General features: G+C 45.6%; 2 protein-coding genes across 2 annotated transcripts; both read right to left on the bottom strand.

Moving 5' to 3' along the window:
• Positions 1 to 232: 232 nt before the first annotated feature.
• Positions 233 to 6,472, bottom strand: LOC118212174 (5'-AMP-activated protein kinase subunit beta-1-like). Its single transcript, XM_035389821.1, has 8 exons — positions 6,330 to 6,472; positions 5,458 to 5,639; positions 4,706 to 4,872; positions 4,171 to 4,264; positions 3,628 to 3,742; positions 3,220 to 3,353; positions 2,820 to 2,888; positions 233 to 2,681 (listed from the first exon to the last, which is right to left on the bottom strand). Exons 2-8 carry the CDS (start codon positions 5,605 to 5,607, stop codon positions 2,604 to 2,606), a joined length of 807 nt encoding a protein of 268 aa, XP_035245712.1. The 5' UTR covers positions 5,608 to 5,639; positions 6,330 to 6,472; the 3' UTR covers positions 233 to 2,603.
• A 5,084-nt stretch (positions 6,473 to 11,556) lies between these two features.
• Positions 11,557 to 16,067, bottom strand: LOC118212471 (transmembrane protein 233-like). The gene is made up of 3 exons (XM_035390363.1): positions 15,616 to 16,067; positions 12,360 to 12,494; positions 11,557 to 12,204 (listed from the first exon to the last, which is right to left on the bottom strand). The coding sequence occupies exons 1-3, from the start codon at positions 15,814 to 15,816 to the stop codon at positions 12,193 to 12,195; spliced, it is 348 nt and encodes a 115-aa protein (XP_035246254.1). The 5' UTR covers positions 15,817 to 16,067; the 3' UTR covers positions 11,557 to 12,192.
• Positions 16,068 to 19,440: the final 3,373 nt, after the last annotated feature.

Here is a 19,440-nt window from a genome sequence, read left to right as displayed (position 1 = left end):
TTTATTTAGAGTACATGACAAGAAAAGATAATTCAGCCTATGGTGGTTCATACTTATTGGTGCAGGTTCTCAGGGTAACTGGCTCTCTTGATCCAAGCTATTGTGCCCAGATACAGACAGACGTGGAAGTTTGTTCTTTCCCTCTTGCCCATTCTCTCCAGTGAAGCACCTTGAGCACACTGCGGTAAAAGTGCCATCGAAATAAAGTTAAATCACGGGACATATGCCAGAGGATGGTACAAATCATGGTGTTTATTGTGTTTCAAAAAACTTACACATCAACAGCATGCCTGCCATTCATGGTCACCTCCTCCCCTTTCCCTGCCTTTGGCCTACAACTCCCACAATCCACCTCACCAAACTCAACTCAGACAGGGGTCTGTTCTGCCAGATTCTCCCATCAGGGCTGGGTTCAAGATCCAACTCTGCAAACATCCTTCATACCTTCTTTAGTTTGGGTGGGTATACACTCAAATCTGTTCACAATGCAATACAGTAGCTATGTCTAGTTTTGGAGGTGTGTCAAAATGCCTAAAAGCTAAATGTGTTGACCATCTTGGGGGTGGTGTGACAAAATAGTTTCTACTGCCAGGTAACACCAAACATTTGGCAGTATTCTACATACATTCCCAATTGGTTGTGATATATCATTATGAGAGTGGTCCCCAAAACAGACTTTAAACATATGCCAAAAGTGCTTCCCCCAGAATTTCTTTTCAGTAGGGGTGGTGAGGACCGAGTCCAGCTGGGGGGGGGGGGGGGGGGAGAGATGGTACTATTTCCCTATGTTTAACTTTTTTCCATTTCTGTACAGAGTAGGCACCTCAAAAAACTATTTTCTGCTCTGCCCCTCTTCACTGACTGCAGCGTATCTCTACAACAGTCATAACTGAAGTGTGTAAACTGTAAATGGCATTTATACATGTCATTTGTCTTCATCAGTACCGGTGCTTCAAAATATCAGAGACATAAAAGAAAATAAGACATCGGAAAATGGACACAAGAAGAGAGGATAAAATACTAAGCTTAGCCTTCAACGTTATGTTAAAAACAACCTGGCTTAAGTAGCATTGTTTAACTGCTGCTCAGTGAATGGAATATTTAGGAGTTTCATTAGCCTATCTAATGAAGATCAGTAACTTTAGTGTGGTACTCGCGTAGGCTTTTTTCATAAAGCTGTGGTTTGTGGTCAGGGTCCTCAAGCCAGGCCCGGGACCCACACAGACTCCTGGCGTTGTGACCGCTTGGCGGCCCCCGTATCGCTCGCGATGGCTTCGGTACTTTCAGCAGCTTCACGAAGAACAGCGGCTCCCACAGTCAGCATTCTCCCGGATCTCGTTCACATTCACATGGAAGATGGATGAGATCTTCACTGGACCGTTTTTTCATGGCAAGTTCCTCTCACTGGCTGAGGCACTGTCATTTTAGCTAGGCTATCTCGTCGCTTTCTTGAGGTAAATCTACAAAAACGCAGAGAGATCCACTAGTCTGTGCGTAACCAAGCAGCCAACTGTAGTGAGATAACCAATCAAAACACTGTAATTTCATACTACTTCATACTTTGGAGTTGGCTACTAACCAAGGGGAGTCCACACACTTCACAAATGTCTTGAATCGATGATAATTTCCAAAGATGGATCACAAAATGAAGCATATACACAAACAAATTTTTGATTGAGTTTTAAATCATAGTTTTCGAATATTATCGTCATATTATATTTGTTTACATTTTTAGGCGGGGTGGCCCATCCCTCCTAATGCATTGAAGGGGAAAACCTGTATGTATTCTTCCAAACAATGTCCATCGGTCACAGAAACATTTTCCAGGCATGTTGCATACATATATACTGGTACCATCCCCTGATGGTTATCATTTAGCCATGAAAAAGAAACATGGAGGAAATATGTTAATAATAAATATAAGTACTCTTAGAAGTTAGGTCCCAAATATAAGTACTCTTAGCAGTTAGGTCCCAAATATAAGTACTCTTAGCCTTTGTGAATGTATTAAATTCACCACTGGTCCGGTTCTGCAGAACTACTGGGCCTGTTTAAAACCCAGAATGCAGCCCAGAAATTGGTCCCATGAATCTGTCCATCCCCCAGTGGTGGGGTAGCTGCAGACTCTTCCATATAAAAACTATCAATAAAAATAAACTAGTTTATTCCTCCAGTATAAACACTATTAGAGTGAGTGAGGGACAACGCATCTTCTGTTAGTTTCTCGAAACAGCAAACTGCTATAAATTAAAGACCAAAGACTTCCCTCGATGTTCCAGACCAATGGCGGTGGAGCGCAACCTGTAGACCACACCCATCCCTCCTCTACACCAAGGTCCAACCGGTCTCCTTTTTGCTGGGCTGAGGCATTGTGGGTAGTCTCCCAGCCCATTAACCCAGCCAGTCCCGTGGGGCAACATGTGGAATGGGTCCCAGGCGACAGGACTTCGCCATAGAAACGAGAGGCGGAGGGACAAGGCCCACCCTCCAGGCCCAACTTCTAAACCGGCTCCGATTCCAAAGGACGAGAACCCAAATAAATTAAACTACGGACAAATGGAGATCTGTGGGGGGCAGGACGGGGGGCGGGGCTGGGCTGTCAGTCATATGGGCTTGTAAAGGAGGGTGGTGACGTACTTCTTCTTGTAGCGGTGAGTGGCGCTCAGGACCATAACGCCGTCCTGAACAGGAGCACAAGAGCAGGAAGGAACGTGAGAAACAGTTCGTCACGGAAACGCCCCACAGCGGGCCAATCACACGCTTCCTCTGAGGTGGAGGGGGTCTAGGGTTTCCACGGTCCCCATCTGACCGTGTCTTACCTTGATGGACAGTGCGTACAGGTGATTAAGCATGACGTGGTTGGGTTCTGGAAGCAAGGCAGGATCACACTGCCCAAGAAAGAAATAATAAAAACAGAACACCTGCGTTGGCAAAGAGGAGATGACCAATATCAGTGTGCCAAAATGAAGCCTACTTCCATGTATCAGGAATACATATGAGGCTAAATAACAACAGCAGGAGAATAAGAAAAAGAAGTAGTAGTAGTAGTAGTAGTAGTAGTAGTAGCAGCAATAGCACTAGTAGTAGTAGTCTTTGTCATCACTATCCTGGGTAATGAGATTTGTGTCCAGTATAGAGGACAGTGTGTGACGGAAGCTCCCATTTGCCCTATCTCCCCCCCCCTCCTCCCAGCCCTGCCTCTGAGGGAACTGCACTCACGGAGATGCCTGTGTCCTTGTTGAGGATGACCTGCAGCAGGTGGGGGGGCAGGATAGGGGGGGACTTGAACCTCTCCTCCTGTTTGGGGATGTAGGCGTCCTGATGGTAAGGACCTGGGGGAGAACTGGAAAGATCTGTACACACACGCACACACACGCACACGCACGCACGCACACACACACACACACACACACACCCACACGTGAGAATGACTGTCTTTAGTCACACAGTGTAAACTGATAAACAGGCGCTTCATGAAGATCACTGAGGCACATCACTCTCTCTCAGGGCCATTTAGGGGGGAAGAGAGGGGGGAGTGTGAGGGAATAAGAAGGAGAGAAGAGCGCAGGAGGGAGGGTGAGGGAAGAGACGGAGTGCAAGAGGAGAGGCGGGAGAGCTCCGCGGTACCTGACATGTCCGAGCATTTCTGAGAGTCCACCATGAGGGCGTCGAACACCTCGAAGTCGGTCTTCTTCACCTGGATGACGTTGTTGACCGTGCCCAGCTGACTGGTCACCACTGGCTGAGGGTGGGGCAGATCCAAACGCATCACAAGCCTTCTACGTTCATATGAACTACAAATCCCACAATCGTGAGGCCCAAATACAGATCCCAATGAGAGTGGGCCAAGGAGGGACAACCAAGACACTTCCAATAACAGGAAATACTGTCGTTACTGCGTCTACTGCAGTAAAATTCGGTTCTGCAAGCCACCTGTTTCTAGATGGCTCTGGTTGTGTTGCCTAGTCTGTTATAAGACACAGTGTTATTAGCCCTGTTAGTGATGATGTGTCAGCTATAAGAAGTTATGTTATTAGACCTCTTAGTGATGATGTGTCTGCTATTAGAAGTTATTAGCCCTCTTAGTGATGATGTGTCAGCTATTAGAAGTTATTAGCCCTGTTAGTGACGATGTGTCAGACAGTGATGATGTGCGTGCTAGACGCTCACCTCCGCAGGGTCGTGGGTCCACTGCCCATCTACGTAGAACTTGTACTGGTGTTCCCCCTCTGGCAGGTCCACTATCGCCACAAAGGTGTTCTGACTGAGATACACACAAACACACGCAAATAAGTGTAAGCATGGGCCAGTGTTGACCAGGATTTAATGTTTCCTGCATAAATAACATAATTACTGCGCATATAATTAATAAAGACCAAATTCCTACCCTAGCTCATACTGTTAAGGCACTGTTTCAGTGCACGGAGAGACCCCATGGTCTGCTATCGAATCTGGACTGTCCAATGAACAAGCGCAACTCTTGCTCTCAGAGTTGCGCTTGCTCATTGGCTAGTTCTTTATTTATTTTCTGGCTGCACCTGCTCACGGGCGGTTTGAGCACTGCATTTCCTCTTTTATCGAATCTGGACTCTGCCACTGATCACTGTGGATGGCAGCCCCCCGCAGCGATGGGGGTTTCAGTCGGATGGGACTGCTGCTCATGAATACGGCGTTATGCTGCCCCCTGGTGGCGAAACGTAGGCACCTGCGGATCAGAGGAATTTTGTTGGCCCAGTTGTTGAAGGACCCGGACACAAAGACGTCCTTGCCGTCGCCGGTCCAGCGGAAAACGGTGGGCCGGTCCAGCGGGCCCTTGTCCTGCGCCTCCAGCCCCTCCTGCCAGGCCAAGAACTCCTCCTTCTCCAGAGGTGGCTGTGGAGACACAGAGCCGCACACATCGTAAAGAAATTACACACCCTACCGCACAGCTAGGGCAAAGAAAACAACGCACGTATTCGCCTACTAAATACGGTGATCAAATGACCTGCAACAAAATGAAACAACCTAATCTCTCTCTCTCTCTCTCTCTCCCTCTCTCAATCTGAGAGTATTTACATCCATATGGGGTGGACTTCATTTTCATGGTTTTATTTCAAAACAATTTGAATTTTTTCATTGTCCAAATACTTTCGGATTGATAGAATCGATTCTCAAAAACTTCCCTGGATAAAAAAGTTGAATGAATGAATGAATGAATGAATGAATGAATGAATGAAACAAAACTTCTTAGGGCCAAGATAGAACCCATTAAACGGTTCTAGGGGGCCACCTTTTTGAATATGTACACACTCAAGCCTCTGTACTCTACAGACGCTGATGCAGACACACACACACACACACACAGGTATGCAATTCCCCACAGACTACACGGTTAATCACTCAGGGCCCACTGTCCAGCGCTCTAAAGTTGGACGCTGTCGCGTGCTAGCGATAACACCAGACTCTCACATGCCTTACCTTGAGGTCCTCCCCGTGAAAGATATCTGCGTCCTCAGGACTGTCCATGAGGATTTTGGGTCGGTCCCCTTCCTTGGCCCCGCGGCTGTCTCTCCGGTGAGTCTTCTCGCCCTGACCCATGCCGCCCCGCTCGCTGTTGGTGTTCCCCATGGTCCCGCGGTGTGCGCCAGCGACCTATTACACTGCCGACAACCATCAGAGTGAGTTTTTCAGCGCGCAAATGCACACACTCGTGAACACAAGCCATTTTCGTATTGTTGTACTTTTGTGTGTGTGTTGCCATGCAAAAGTAGGACAAGTGACCCCCCACGCCCTCTGATCTTCATCCTCGCACGCGCGTGGGCGGGATGTAATGAGAGAAACAGAGAGAAAGATCTCGCCAAAATGTAACTAAACAGCGCCCCAGAAGTCGCAAATGACGCTGGAGAGCGCGCATGTGTGATGCATGCATAAGATGCTTTTCGGTGTTCCTCTTCGCAACCCGGCAACTGAAGCCAGCCGCTAATTAAATCCGATGCGCAGATTGTATATAGCTGGCTAAGTGGAGCGAAAGACTTGGGCTAATGGATATTAGGATATTAGCAGGGACAAGGATACAACTGCCGCTTTCCTACAGTTTATTGTAACCCGCCACTGCTGCACAGAACATGAGCGTGCACATGCAAGAAACGTTCTGACATCGTTGCTCCTGGCTGCTCCGCTGCACACATGCACCTTCGCTGCGAAGGATATCTCTATCCTGCAAAATTCCACAGAGCTGACCTGAAAACCTCAGACATAACAAACGCATCCTAGAGCAGAATTTATTCCACCCAAACATTCCCCGTAAACACCAAGCATCCTGGGTCTGAAACAATTCATTTGTAACATACCTGTGATGGGATGCAGCTACGTTTTCACCACATATGACGGAGATGATATTATTTCGCCATTTTTTTTCCAGCGTCCGATTAAAAATAACCGTCGTCGTCATTGTTACGTAGCGGTAGCCCAGCCCTTATCCGGGCACTTCCGGCTCACGAATAGAGATGTTTTATTGTTCAACAAGATAGCGCACTCTACCGTTAACCATAAACAAAATGTATTGTTCAAATAAATATTTATGTAATACATAAATACAAAAAGCAAATAATTAAATATTTAAACATTCATAGAGTGAAGTTCCTAGTGGGATACCGCTTGCAATATTTTTCTCAGTATTTTCCAGCACTTTAAGATGGTGTTTCTTTTCCAGAAAAATATAATAGTTTCTAGTTACCAAAATTAAGGATAAAATAAACATAAGCGGGTATTTTCTAAGGGTAAGAATGAAAGTATCATCAAAACTTACAGCCTGCATGAAAAAAATAGTTAACATTTGTTATTTTTGATAAGCGCCACCCAGACAGTATTTACATCATGAGTCCATGTGGCTGGAGTCGATTCAGGCATAATTTCTTAATCCAGTAAATTCATTGAAATTCATTTTTGAAATGTAAAATGGACAAAACATTGTACTAGTTTTTTCCCATTAGAGAGTTTTGGCTAATTTTCTGAATTGACCTAACTGAAATGGACTTGACCCTGGCTCTGGACCACTTAACTTGTGTGTGTAGCCCACTGCTACCCATCAGGCTGAGTACAGACAGCAGGCACAGCAACGGCCTCGTAAGGGGAATATCCCCCATGATATCCTTTATCTCCCCAGGATCAGGGCACACACTTCGGCTATGAGACATTTCTGATCAGAGCGTTCTCAGGGCTATACGGTTCCTCGTCTTCGCCGACGCGATAGGAAGTTATGCTACAAATGCACAGGCGCTTGCTCAAGCGCAAACAGCTGTGCTGTCTGGACGGTGAATCATCGGACTGTAAACACGTCTCTCCTCAGTGTACGAGGTGGGGGTGCTCAGAACGACACCAAATGTCTCCGTTTCCGAAACTTGTCCCCCTCCAGGCCACAAGCTTGTCTCACGTGGTGGCCCCCGACCACACGTGCCTCTCTCAGCTGCCTAAAACGATCACGTGGTGGCCCCCGATTTCCACACCGCGCACCGGCAGCATAACTGAAAGCAATGTGACCTCTGGGCCAAAGGCCTGTCCGTGAGCACAGACTGATGAATGGGTTCAAACCAGGATTTAAACCAGGATGGGGTGGGGTGGGGTGGGGTGGGAGTCCTCTGAATCAAATCGAAGCCTGGGGCGATGACGTTGCTGAGAGAACGTTGGGTGGTGATCACAAGGGCAGCCTGGCAGGAATCGCTGGGACAGATTACTATTCGCACAAACAAGGGATGGACATCAACACCTGAATCACCACCATCTTTGTCATTACCATTAAAAAAAAAAAAAAATAGTTCTCAGGATGTGGACATCTGATAAGGCAAGGGTCTGAAACCTTGGCCCCGGAGAGCTGCGTGGAGTGCACTCTGCACTTCAGCTTCCCACACGTGCTTACATTTACAAAATCATAATAGGCAAATAAAACAGAGAACACAGAATAAGATCAAATGGAACACAACAGAGGAAACAGAAGTGGTATCTGGTCGCTGCAGAGCTAGTTTATGGCTGTCACTCAGCCTTCTTTGTAGAGGCATTTCCTGAAATCTGTAGTCCTTATAATTCCAGATATCCACTTCACTTCCTTGATATGACAACTCATGTAGGATCAGCTTTCCATCCTCAGTTCTGTCTCTAACAAGTCAGTGTCACATTCTCAGAAATACAATTTCTACTTCTAACGTTTTTATGGTTTCAACTTAAATATTGCACTAAGCGATGCCAGCGGCACATAGGCCTATAAAAACAGAATCAATTTCAGAATCAAAATAGTAACTGATTAATTTTACCCCGAAACAAAGACGAATAACTGTTTAAAATTATATTTCAAGCCAGCCTTCTGCTTTTCAGAACTGTAATGTTTACACTTTGAATTCTACGGATAGAATGTACAGACAAGTAGCCTATTTTGCAGATCTCATCACTGTTAAAAGGTTTCCATTTCCGGCGCTGTTTTATAACCGGACTCGCGTCCCGCCAGGTCCCGTCCACCTACGTGCCAGCCCTGGGAAATATCTGTCCTATATTTAACTAGTGGCCGGCGATAGGATTACATATCGGAATACACAATCTTCCGGACTCGGCAGATTGCAGTCACAGTGAGCGTGGTGAGAGGGAGAGAAGTACAGATGTACCAGGCCACACCGTCTGCATCTGCGCCTGCCTGTAACTCGCCGCTGACGAGATCCCACAGTCTGCGGAGAATTTAAATCTGGCACAGTTAGAAATCTCGGGTAAACGAAAACAAATGCCGACTGGTGGGTCGTGAACGTGCGCCGTATCCGCTTCTGCAGAGTGCGCATCTCAGATCGGATAAATATATGAACTTCAGTTGCTGTGACTCGCTACAGAGCGCTCTGATAGCCTGCACCGGCAAATAATCATCATCGAGTTCGGTATGTGTTTTAAAGAGAAACATAAAAAATTGCACCCGCTGATGAAATAAAAGCGAACAGAGAGCAGCGTGTCTTTCTGGATCGCGCAGTGATGCGTTTTATGGCAGTTGTCGTTGTTTAATTCACAGGGAAATACACAGTCGCAGTGATAAACCTAATCTCACGTCGGATTTGGCATTAAATGTAGGCCTCATACAAATGTGTGTACATATTCATTGTTGTTCAAAACCGAAACGCCATGTACTTATGGAAGGACAAACCATTAAATAGCCTGGTTTCAAAAACAGTGGGACATGTCATGTGACATGTGCAACTAGGCTACGCGTCAGCCAAAACATATCAGAGTCGGTTAAGACTGGATCTTAAGCCTGCTTATTACTCACGGAGTTTGCTGACAGCTGTCCATTCCACCACGCTGCTGTCGGACCTACTGCAGGACCCAAATCAAATCAACCGACGCTGGTCAATCATTGTCAATTCATAACTGCGATTTTAATAAACACACGTTTTAAAGTACAGGAAGAACACATTATCTAAAATAGTCTAAGATATATACACCAATTCATAATTTCATTATGTACATACATTGTCATTTACATCTTCTTGACAATTCCACAATATTTAAATGACATTACATGTACAAGTGGCAACCACTTTTAAACATTAGAAAAATAACACAAAGCACACATACACATGTAAAAAGTTTCTTGAGTCTGTGTTAATATCCCAAAAACATCTTTAACCTTTTCTTATATAAAAGGAACAGTCTGATTCCAGAACATTCTAGAGGTACAGATCAACTAAAATGTACAATCACAAAAGCAGTCAGATCGAAAGTGAGAACAGATATACTTACAGACAACTTGAGATGGGAAATCATAAGCACCAGAAAAATTTGATCAAAATTCACTATCATAAGAATGTTCAATATTGAGAACAGGTCATTCAGCCCACGTGAGTTTGTTATTGCACCTGACATCTGTATTTTCAATACAATTTCTCAATTTCATGGCCTTGGATGCAAATCTGGACCATGCCAGTGCTAACTATGGCTGGTAGCTCCATGAGGCGATGTGCAATCGGCAGTTGCCTCGCCTAGGGTGTGGGAGGGTCCAGGGATCCACTGGTCGACCAGGTGCCCATGGACTGCATGCTAAAACTGCAAACGAAAGGTCCTCCTCTGACTCCGCTCTGCACCGAGCTTGCTTGTTATCTGTGGTGTGAAAAGAAGCAGCTGGCGACACCACGTGTTTTCGGAAGACAACCGTGGACGTCTACACTCCTGAATCGGCGAGGTTTGCGCATGTACACAGCTGCAGTTGCAGACGATTGGCCATTCCAGGTTGGGGCGGGAACTGGATATGCTCTTACATGAAATATATACAGTATATACAATTTCTATGTACGAACAGTTATTAATGTATGGATTATTTTAGATTAGTCCAGGTCTGATGCTATACAGCCAAGACATCATATGTAAAAAGTACAAGCCAAGATGGCTGAATGGCCTGTTCTTATTGTGTTCTTACTCACAGCTCAATGATGTCATACTGTTGTGATATTTTAGACTGAAAGCTCACCCAAAACAGTTTCTATGTTACTCTTTTTGCTTCACCCATGAGCCAAAGTGCATGTCTATATTCTATAAGTAAAATATACATATTTTTACATTCTGTACATTATTTCACTTTTTAAAGACATTTCAGTACAAATCATTTTCAGTACAATACATGAAATGAGATAAACACAGTGAAGTAAAAGAGGAATAACTATCTTTCATTAATATGAATTAAATCTATAAAAATACATTTGTAAACCTTTTTATATATTGAACTAAGATGCGACAAAAACAGCTGCTTCGACATGTAGTATGGTCAACGGTTGATTAGAAATACCAAAACCTTACTGCTTGCACATTTATCCATGTGTCTTTTCCTGTCTGTGCTGCCAACTGTGTGTCTCCATGTGCACAGTAAAATTTTCAGTGTTAATTAAACTCTAACTCTAACTGAGTTCTGTTAGGGGTATACAGTTATTATACACATATTCACACTGAACCGTTCAGTATGCAACTTTCGGTTAAGCATGCGCTGCAAATTTAACAATAGCAGTCTTGCTTTAACGCACGTATAGAACTTTTTTCTGCTGAACTCCGTGGTAAATTCAGAACAGCCGAGTTTCCCCCAATATGACTTAACTGTAGCAAAGGACCCGAATCACCAGATGTTAGTTTGGCCCAGCTTCATCGGTCTGGAAAAGACAAATGAGAAGCCAGATCTTGAGGACCCTGCCATATCATTCAAGCCAGCGTTGCTCAACTTTAATTGGGGTTTTGCCGTTGAACATGGGAATTTGTTTGTGACGGCATTACCCATGGCTGTTACTGGAGTGAGATAAACAGAAGCTTGAGCACAAGCCCTTCTCCCCAAGGCATTGAAGGACCTTTTCACTGCAGATTCAGACCGGGCTCAAGCAATAACTAGAAAGAATGCACTCAGTAGAGCGCATAGAGGATGGTGGCGCTTATAGAAAAGCCATGGGGTCTCCAAAATCAATAGGTTTCTCCCTTTTGGGAACATGAATATGTACAGCAAATTTCATATCAATCTGGCCCTTGCTTTTTCAGATATGTTGGACAGATAAATGATCAAACGGACAGGCGTCATTACAAAACCTCTTTGGCAGAGGTAATAAATTCCATTGTAGTTTTTATTGCAGCAGATCTGTGACCATACTCTGTTTTAGAGAATATGGCTTTTAAGCATATGCAAACACCTTTAAGCAAACTACAACTGCAGAAATATTGACATACTGTACTTTTTGTAATACCATAATCATATTTAAGAAAGAAAGACCATATACAAAAGTGTTAATGTGCCTTACTTTGTTCATCAAGAACTTATGGCCAGTTAGCCACTGTTTACATGTTCATATTAAATGAAAGTAGTTTTAATGTACCGAACCGTTATAGCAAAAACAGTTACTCCTTTTTTCTATGAGCCTAAGTGGCATCAAATACACTCTAGGGTAAATTGACTCTGTCAGAGTTGATTCAGCAATGGACATTTTGTTTTGTGAGTGTATGCGGTGATGTGTATGTGTGTGTGGGTGGTGGGGGAGGGGGGGGGGGGGTTCTGGAGGGTGGACAGTAGGATTGTACATTATTAGGATTGTTCAGGGAGTGCTACAGTTATTGTCCTCTTCTGGGGGACAGTTATTAGGCTGAGGTGGAGAGGGGAGATCCCACACAGTGTTCTAAACCCCAACATCATCCAACCCCTGCCTCCCCAGTGTCTTTCATCTAAAGGTCTTTCTGAAAAACAGACATACAGAAGAACAGGATACACATCATTAGAGTCAACTAAATACACACACACACACACACACACACACACACGCACACACACACACACACACACACACAGACACACACACACACGCACACACGCTCCATTCTCGTGCCCTTACCGTGGTGAAGTGCACGGAGCAGAAGATCACGATGATCAGAAGGCCGATGATGATGGAGGCAATGGCCACCTGCAGAGCCTTCTGACCCAGCCTGTGAGAACCCTCATAATCCCCCTCAAAATAACTGTTTCTGGACTGAGGGAGAGAAAGGGAGGGAGAGAGAAGGAGCAAGAGACAGTGGGAAGACCAATAGAGGGAATGGGAGGGGTGAGAAAGGGAGATGGGAGAAGAGATTGAGGAGATAACGGGGGGGGGGGGGGGAGTTGGTAAGTATGGAAAGAGCGGGCAAGGAGATGTAGAGATGGAAAGAGAAAAATAAGGGAAGAAATGAGAGAAAGGAGAGAAAGAAAGAGTACATCTTTACTATGTGTGAGTAGAATGCAGGTTGTGCAATGCAAACAGACAAGTATTGCGTTTCATTAAACAGTAGTGTTTGCAATTAGATATCGCTGTTAATGTGCTTGTCAGACCGGACCTACCATTCACCATTTATCCACCTGGCAGCTGAAACCCCAGCAGCCCCAGGAGAGGGGGGGGGGGGGTTAACGGGTTAAAGTCACTCAGTCACAGACGTTCGCGTTTGTAGGGCTGGCCCCGCAGTTGCGGTCCAGCCAAAAACGATCCTCTTATTGTCTATTATGTAAAATACTGGAATGTAACCACGCCTCACGAACTGAGCACCGCCCTACCCTCCCTGCAGGGGGTGGGGGTATATTAAGTGCGCTGGAGGTCAGAGGAGATCCTGTTTCCCCGGGATGGGCGCGTGAGTCAGCGCAATTTCGGCCAAAGAGTCAGGGGCGCCTCCTTGCATGAAAAAAACGTGCTTCAGCAATGCACCTTGAGCATATGACTCGCGTTTTTAGGACGTCCTCTTCCGCCTTCAATACTCCGTCATTCCACCATCCGAAGGCTCGTTTTCTCCTCTCACTTTACATTCATTGCCCAAACAGCAAACCGGTTTAATCTGGAACAACTGATTATAAGCAAAGCAAGACAGACCAACGCAAAAGCACTCCTGTTAACGCTGACAGAGCACTGCGCTGAACATGACCCGGAGGGAACTAAATGAAAATACTGTGAAATATGTACTGCATTATAAAATGTAACTATTAATATTATTTGGAAGTCCCCGGATGTTCTTTAGAAATGAGCAACCTAGTTTTTTAAAGCAAATAATGGCTTCGAAATTCGCAGTTGAGATGTTAATGGGTGTAATTTATCTCCTAGAACAAAGCATAACCACAACTTTATTTTTCGCCAGAAAACAAAATTCCTATGGGAAGGAAAAAGCATTGGAAATCTGACAAGGCAACCCATGGCGGAAGAAACATCTGGGCATAGTCTGGGTTGGCCTACAAAAAGGCATCATCACTGTAACACATTTAACAATGCAGCCATATTGTCGCTTGAGATGGGTACACAAGCACATAGCTTGAAGTTATTGCACATGGAATTTTCACCCACACATCATTTTGTGTGTATTAGTTTTATGCATTTTATGAATTCTACTCCACTCTAAATTTATAGCTGTAGGCTTTCCTCCTTCAATAGTAAACCCACTATGTGCCACACACAGTCTTCCAACCCACATCTCTCTTTCTCTGGTCAAGATGTCATTGAAAAAAGCACACGTTACATTACAGCCATTTAGCAGACACTCTTCTTTCAGTGATGTACACAGCTTTTTAACACAACATCCATTTTTACATTGCATCCATTTGTGCAGTTGGGTGTATACTGGAGTAAATCAGGTTAAGTACTTTGCTCAAGGGTACTACAGCAGGGTGCAACGGCAGTGTCCTACCCAGGGATCAACCCTGTGACTTTTAGATTACAAGACCAGCTTCTCTCCCATTATACTACACTGCCTCATGTCAGGGGAATGTCATCCTCACTGCAGATCTACAGGTAGCAGGCAGGGTGCATGAGACCCACACAAACAACCACACCCACAGCTGAGGTTCAGCAATACAGAGCGAACAGTATAAACAATGCTGAATTTGAAGCTGGCAACATCACTTCATTTAGTGTACTTGAGCATGTGCGCAGTGTATGTATGAATATGACTGTGTGTGTGTGTAAGAGAAAAGGTGTGTGTGAATCGTGTGGCGGCAGTGTAGTATGTGTGGCGGCGGCAGCGTAGTATAATGGCTAAGGAGTTGGACTTGTAACCTAAAGGTCGCAGGTTCGATTCCCCGGTGGGACACTGCCGTTGTACCCTTGAGCAAGGCACTTAACCTGCATTGCTCCAGTATGTATCCAGCTGTATAACTGGATACAATGTAAGTCGCTCTGGATAAGAGTAAATGCAATGTAATGTATGTGTGTGCCAGTGTGGGTCCGTGTAAGAGCTAATGTGTGCACACAGGCCTAAGAGGTACAGTACGCTTACGCGCGTCTGCGTCAGAGTGCAGCGTGTTTACGTGTGCGTGGGCGTACGGACCGGCTGAGACAGGATACCGTGTGCTGTGATATGTGTCAGCATGTTGTGGCTGTCTGGGGGAGTGGGGGGGGGGAGGGGGCAGCTGCTTAGCTCATCAGGACACCCAGCAGAACTCACACCCCAAAAAAAAAGTGAAGGGGTCTGAATTCACAGCCCGTCCCCACAACACATTCCTGCACACGCAGGACTCCTCTTTCTCTCCTTTCATCCCATTTCTCTTCCAAACTCCTCATGTGCTCTCAAGTGTTGCTAAGGGTTTCTTTTCCCCCCCTTTGAGACAAATTAACCAGAAACTTCACCACAGCCCTGCACCATAACGGCTACACCACAGCCCTGAGGGTGACATAAAAGCTGTAACGAACGTTCGTAACAATTCATGCCTGTTTACTGCGGGTTACTTGACACTTGAAAGTCAAGAGGTGATACATGTTTCTGAAAAAGGTTACCGCATGCGCTTGCAGGAACCCTTCACCGAGGCCGTTTGTAAAAATAATTTTTCCTTGCAACTCTTGCCAGACGTGTATTAATACCTCCCTGAAGGAATACCTCGGGCTTTTTAACGCGAGTGCACGCTACATGCTTAAGAAACCTAAGAGCGATGTTTAGCCTTCTGAAACAGGCGCCGGGACCTCAGCCCGCTGCAGCCGCCCCGCGGCGCCGGTCACTGCCTAGACGGCGCAGTCCGGAGTCCTCACTCGTTTTTAACAAACCTTTAGCAAACCGTGCCTGCTGAACCTGGAATCGATCGCACACGCATGCACACTCTAACCCTAACCCTAACACACACACACACACGCGCCGCACCACACTCACCATCACGGAGAACACCAGGGCCACGATGTTGACGGGGTAGGCGGGGCAGAAGCAGGTGAAGATGGTGAGGAGCAGGTAGCTCCGCAGCGGGGGGGCGTCCTGGGACTCGCCCTCCAGGCTGTGGTCCAAACTGTGGCTCCACGACCGCTTCATGTCCCCCCGCACCGCCCCGAGAGACATGGGACCAGACATCCGCGCCATGCCGAGCCGAGCCGAGCCGAGCCGAGCCGAACCGAGCCGAACCGAGCCGAGCCGAGCCGAGCCGAACCAAAGGGGAGGGGGCGGGCAGCAGAGGCTTTAAAGGAGGGAGAGCGGCCGAGACACCAGCGATGGAGGGAGTGAGCGAGAGGAAAATAAAAATAAAAAGTTTAAGAAGTGAGCAGAGCAGTCCTGAGGAGTCCTGAGAGCTGGAGGAGGCAGGGGGTGACTGAGACAGAGGGGCGCTGACGTAATTATTTTAGGGGTAAATATTATCCCCAACAACCCCCCCACCCCCCTCTTTTACCCGTTCCCCTCAGAGAGAGGGAGGGGAGAGAGGAAAAGAGTGAGAGAGGGGAGGGAGAGGACAAAGAGAGAGAACTTTAATCTTAAATATTTAATTTGACATATTTTTTCATATTTGTGCTATGGTTCTGAGAGGGAGAGGAGAGACGGTCATATGTTTTTGCAGGTATGTGTGAGATTCTTTTCACCCTAATAGAACCAGTTTGAACAGAAATGTGGCAGGTGGGGCATTAGAGAATCTGGGGGTCTTGGAGAAGATGTGTAATAATTTATTTTTAAAAACCAAAATGGCAGACTTCCAATGTGGTGGACTCCATGGGTCCATGGGGAAGATTTGTTCCTTGTGAGGAGATCTACCTTTGTACCGAATCGTGTGACTCTACATCATATGCGTCAAGAATCCAATGCTTCCAAAGTGTGCACATTCAAGTCTCGGTAATAGCACCATCATGTGGCCGACCTGCACCATATTCAGGGGGTTTTACTCACTGTGAACCTCTACAAACTTGCCAAGTTTGATGGGTTTTTATCAGTCCCTGTTGATGCCATACTCATTTATATCTAAAACAAGCAGAAAAAGTGAAAATAAAGCATCTAAGAGGGCAGCCAATTAATGACTGGAGCAATTCATAGGACCATAAAATATGTTCTTAATGAAGGTATTGGTCACTGCAGAAAGTTAAAAGATCTCTGTATAATAACTATGAATTTATTAGCATTTAAAAAAATGTTTCACATTTTGAGCTCCCATTTGTTTCGATTTTTGGCTAATGCTGTAAAGTTGGAGCCTTCGACTGGCAATGTGTCTACCAAGTTACATCATTTTATGTGAAATTGTGTAAGATTCAAGAGAATTTTTATGAAAGTGCATTGGCTTACTGCGGCCATGTTCTTTGGCATGGAAGCTTTCTGTGAACTCCTGTAAACATATTAGTGTAAATGCCAGTACGTCAAACGGCCGTGGAGATGTTCAGTGTTTTATTTTTAAAATCAAAAAGGGGGGAAAATCATGGCAGACTAATTTAATCCTAGGGGCAAATTTGTTCCTGGGGAGGAGATACAACCATGTACCATCGTAGGTATTTTTGGGTTAAGGGTTTTGTTTTCTCAAAATTTTAATTTTCAAGTATCTGTTATAGCGTACCCACAAGGCCAACTGGCACCATTTTAACAGGTTTTAAACAGATTCCTGACCTCCATAAGAATGCTACTTTACTTCCTATTACCATTTTCAAAATAATAAACACCAGAGCAATTACAATAGAGTCCCAGCAGCTTTGCGGTTGGGACCCCTAATGAATGCTATCGTTTACTAAATTAAGTCATTTTGAGGCTCTATATGCAGTTCCAACACTGTCCATAATGATACAACCTCCCAAATTCTCTCATTTCCAATAGAATCTTGCTAACAAGCTAAACAAGCTAAAAGCAGTTGCATGTTCTGTCATCAGAAACTGGAAAAATAAGTTAAGCAGTTATTTAAAAACTTTGACACCTTCAGACTAGCTGGCCTGCTAGTGGTAATTCATTACAGGTATGTGTGTGCAGTAATGCACATTAACATTTCGCAACCCTCTTCCCCCCCCCCCCCCCGTTCATTAGCCTTGCAATAGGAGACACAGACCAACACACACAGACAGCAGTGGAATGTTTTAAAATAATTTATTAGGAATTTTAAAACTTAAATTTTCAGAGGAGAAAACAAGAAGAAAACAAAACAAAAAAAGGAAGACAGGAGCTCAGGGTTGGTGAAGACCTTGTGTGAATCAATCACACACGTCAATCACAGAGTCCACCCCCCCCACCTCCCCCTGTAGCCAAACCCTCCCTTCCCTCGCAATCACCCTCAGCCCCTCCCCCCACCCTCCACCCCCCAAACCCCACACCAAAGACAAAAAGGACGAGAGACATTTTTACAACGAACCAAAACCCACCCCCCCAACCCCCAAAATAAAATCTGTTACAAAGAAAAATGTACAGCTTCTCCTGCAAAATGTACAACATTTTCCTGAAAATAAAAATCATAATGCCCTTGTCATTCCTGTCATTATTACTACTTTGTTTAAACAGAGTTCATTGATTTTCACCTGGGTTTAAAAAGCTACAGTGTTTGTGTCAAGCAGTAGTTTAACAGGGGCTCCCTTATTGCTGGTCAATGCAAGAGAACGTATTTCGTTTCTGGGAATGAGGGGTGACGTTTTAAAAGTAACGCACAAAAGACAGGGGAGACAGGGGGCTTCCTTACGGAAGTCGACGGCAGCACTTCTGATCGAGTGTCCTTCACCAGAGGCCCATAACACCTTCATAAGCACCAAATACACCTCTATGAACATTCCTGCCAGTTGACATAGTCATAGTAAGGACTGTGTCATCAGTCACATGATAACAGATGTTGCTACGGCAGACTAGATCAGAACATCCAGTGGCGTAACTTAGCGATACACACAAACGCCGGCATTTGACCTTACGGAGTCCATGACAACGACATTAATTGCTTACGAGCGGTTATAGACGTGGGCTTACGAAGGTGTTACGCAGCGCTGTTCAGAGGAAGTGGAAGACAGTGTATATTCCTACAGTAGCTCGGGACTCGTGCACACAGGAGCCCCGCTATTGCTCAGTTTGTGTGTGTGTGAGGAAGTGTAAAGGGACAGACACGTCTGTGACGAGCTACACGCCGTTAGCCTGGCTGGAATCTGCCATGAGCTCAGAGGACAAAACAATGGTCTGTGAATGAACCCTTTTTTACAGCAGGGGATCCTTTACAACAGCGACCCCTGTACCCTGGGGGACCCTTTACAACGGGGGTCCCTGTACCCTGGGGGACCCTTTACAGTGGGGGACCATGTACAGCAGGGGTGACCTCTGATGGTAGGAGGCCCTTTAAAGGGCCGGACAATGCCATACAAAGGGTAGTCCATGGCAGTGTGTAACTTCCTGTATATTTGCGCATCACACAAAGCCTTCTCCTATATCCCTCATGTACCACTAATTCCAGCAGCTGTCCCGCCCCCACCCCACACCCGCCGACAGGAGTTCCAGCAACGATGGCCTCCGAAATCCATATAAATCAACCACAACCTTTTCCCTCAAAGGATACGATGGGGGGGGGGGGGGGTCGTTTGGGTTGGGGGACATGTAGCATTACGGTTAGGGAACTGACTCCTAAGTCTGAGGTTGCAGGTTCAATTCCCTGGTGAGGCACTGCCAACATGCCCTTGAGGGATGTGCTTAACCTGACCTGCTTCAGTACATATCCAGCTGTGTAAATGGACTTTAAAATAAAATAACTCAAGCTGTGCAAGTTGCCCTGGATAAGAG

This window comes from Anguilla anguilla, chromosome 14, assembly GCF_013347855.1.
Source record: "Anguilla anguilla isolate fAngAng1 chromosome 14, fAngAng1.pri, whole genome shotgun sequence".
Lineage (NCBI taxonomy): Eukaryota > Metazoa > Chordata > Actinopteri > Anguilliformes > Anguillidae > Anguilla > Anguilla anguilla.
This window is presented reverse-complemented; position numbering and strand designations above follow the sequence as displayed.

Excerpts from the sequence above, each read along its gene's own strand:
- LOC118212471 (XM_035390363.1), bottom strand. The coding sequence starts at position 15,816 with ATGGCGCGGATGTCTGGTCCCATGTCTCTCGGGGCGGTGCGGGGGGAC. Across the intron at positions 12,495-15,615 it reads CCCTGGTGTTCTCCGTGATG|TCCAGAAACAGTTATTTTGA; the intron begins GTGAGTGTGGTG and ends TCTCTCCCTCAG.
- LOC118212174 (XM_035389821.1), bottom strand. The coding sequence starts at position 5,607 with ATGGGGAACACCAACAGCGAGCGGGGCGGCATGGGTCAGGGCGAGAAG. Across the intron at positions 4,265-4,705 it reads AAAATTCCTCTGATCCGCAG|TCAGAACACCTTTGTGGCGA; the intron begins GTGCCTACGTTT and ends TGTGTATCTCAG. Across the intron at positions 3,743-4,170 it reads GGACCCACGACCCTGCGGAG|CCAGTGGTGACCAGTCAGCT; the intron begins GTGAGCGTCTAG and ends CCCCACCCTCAG.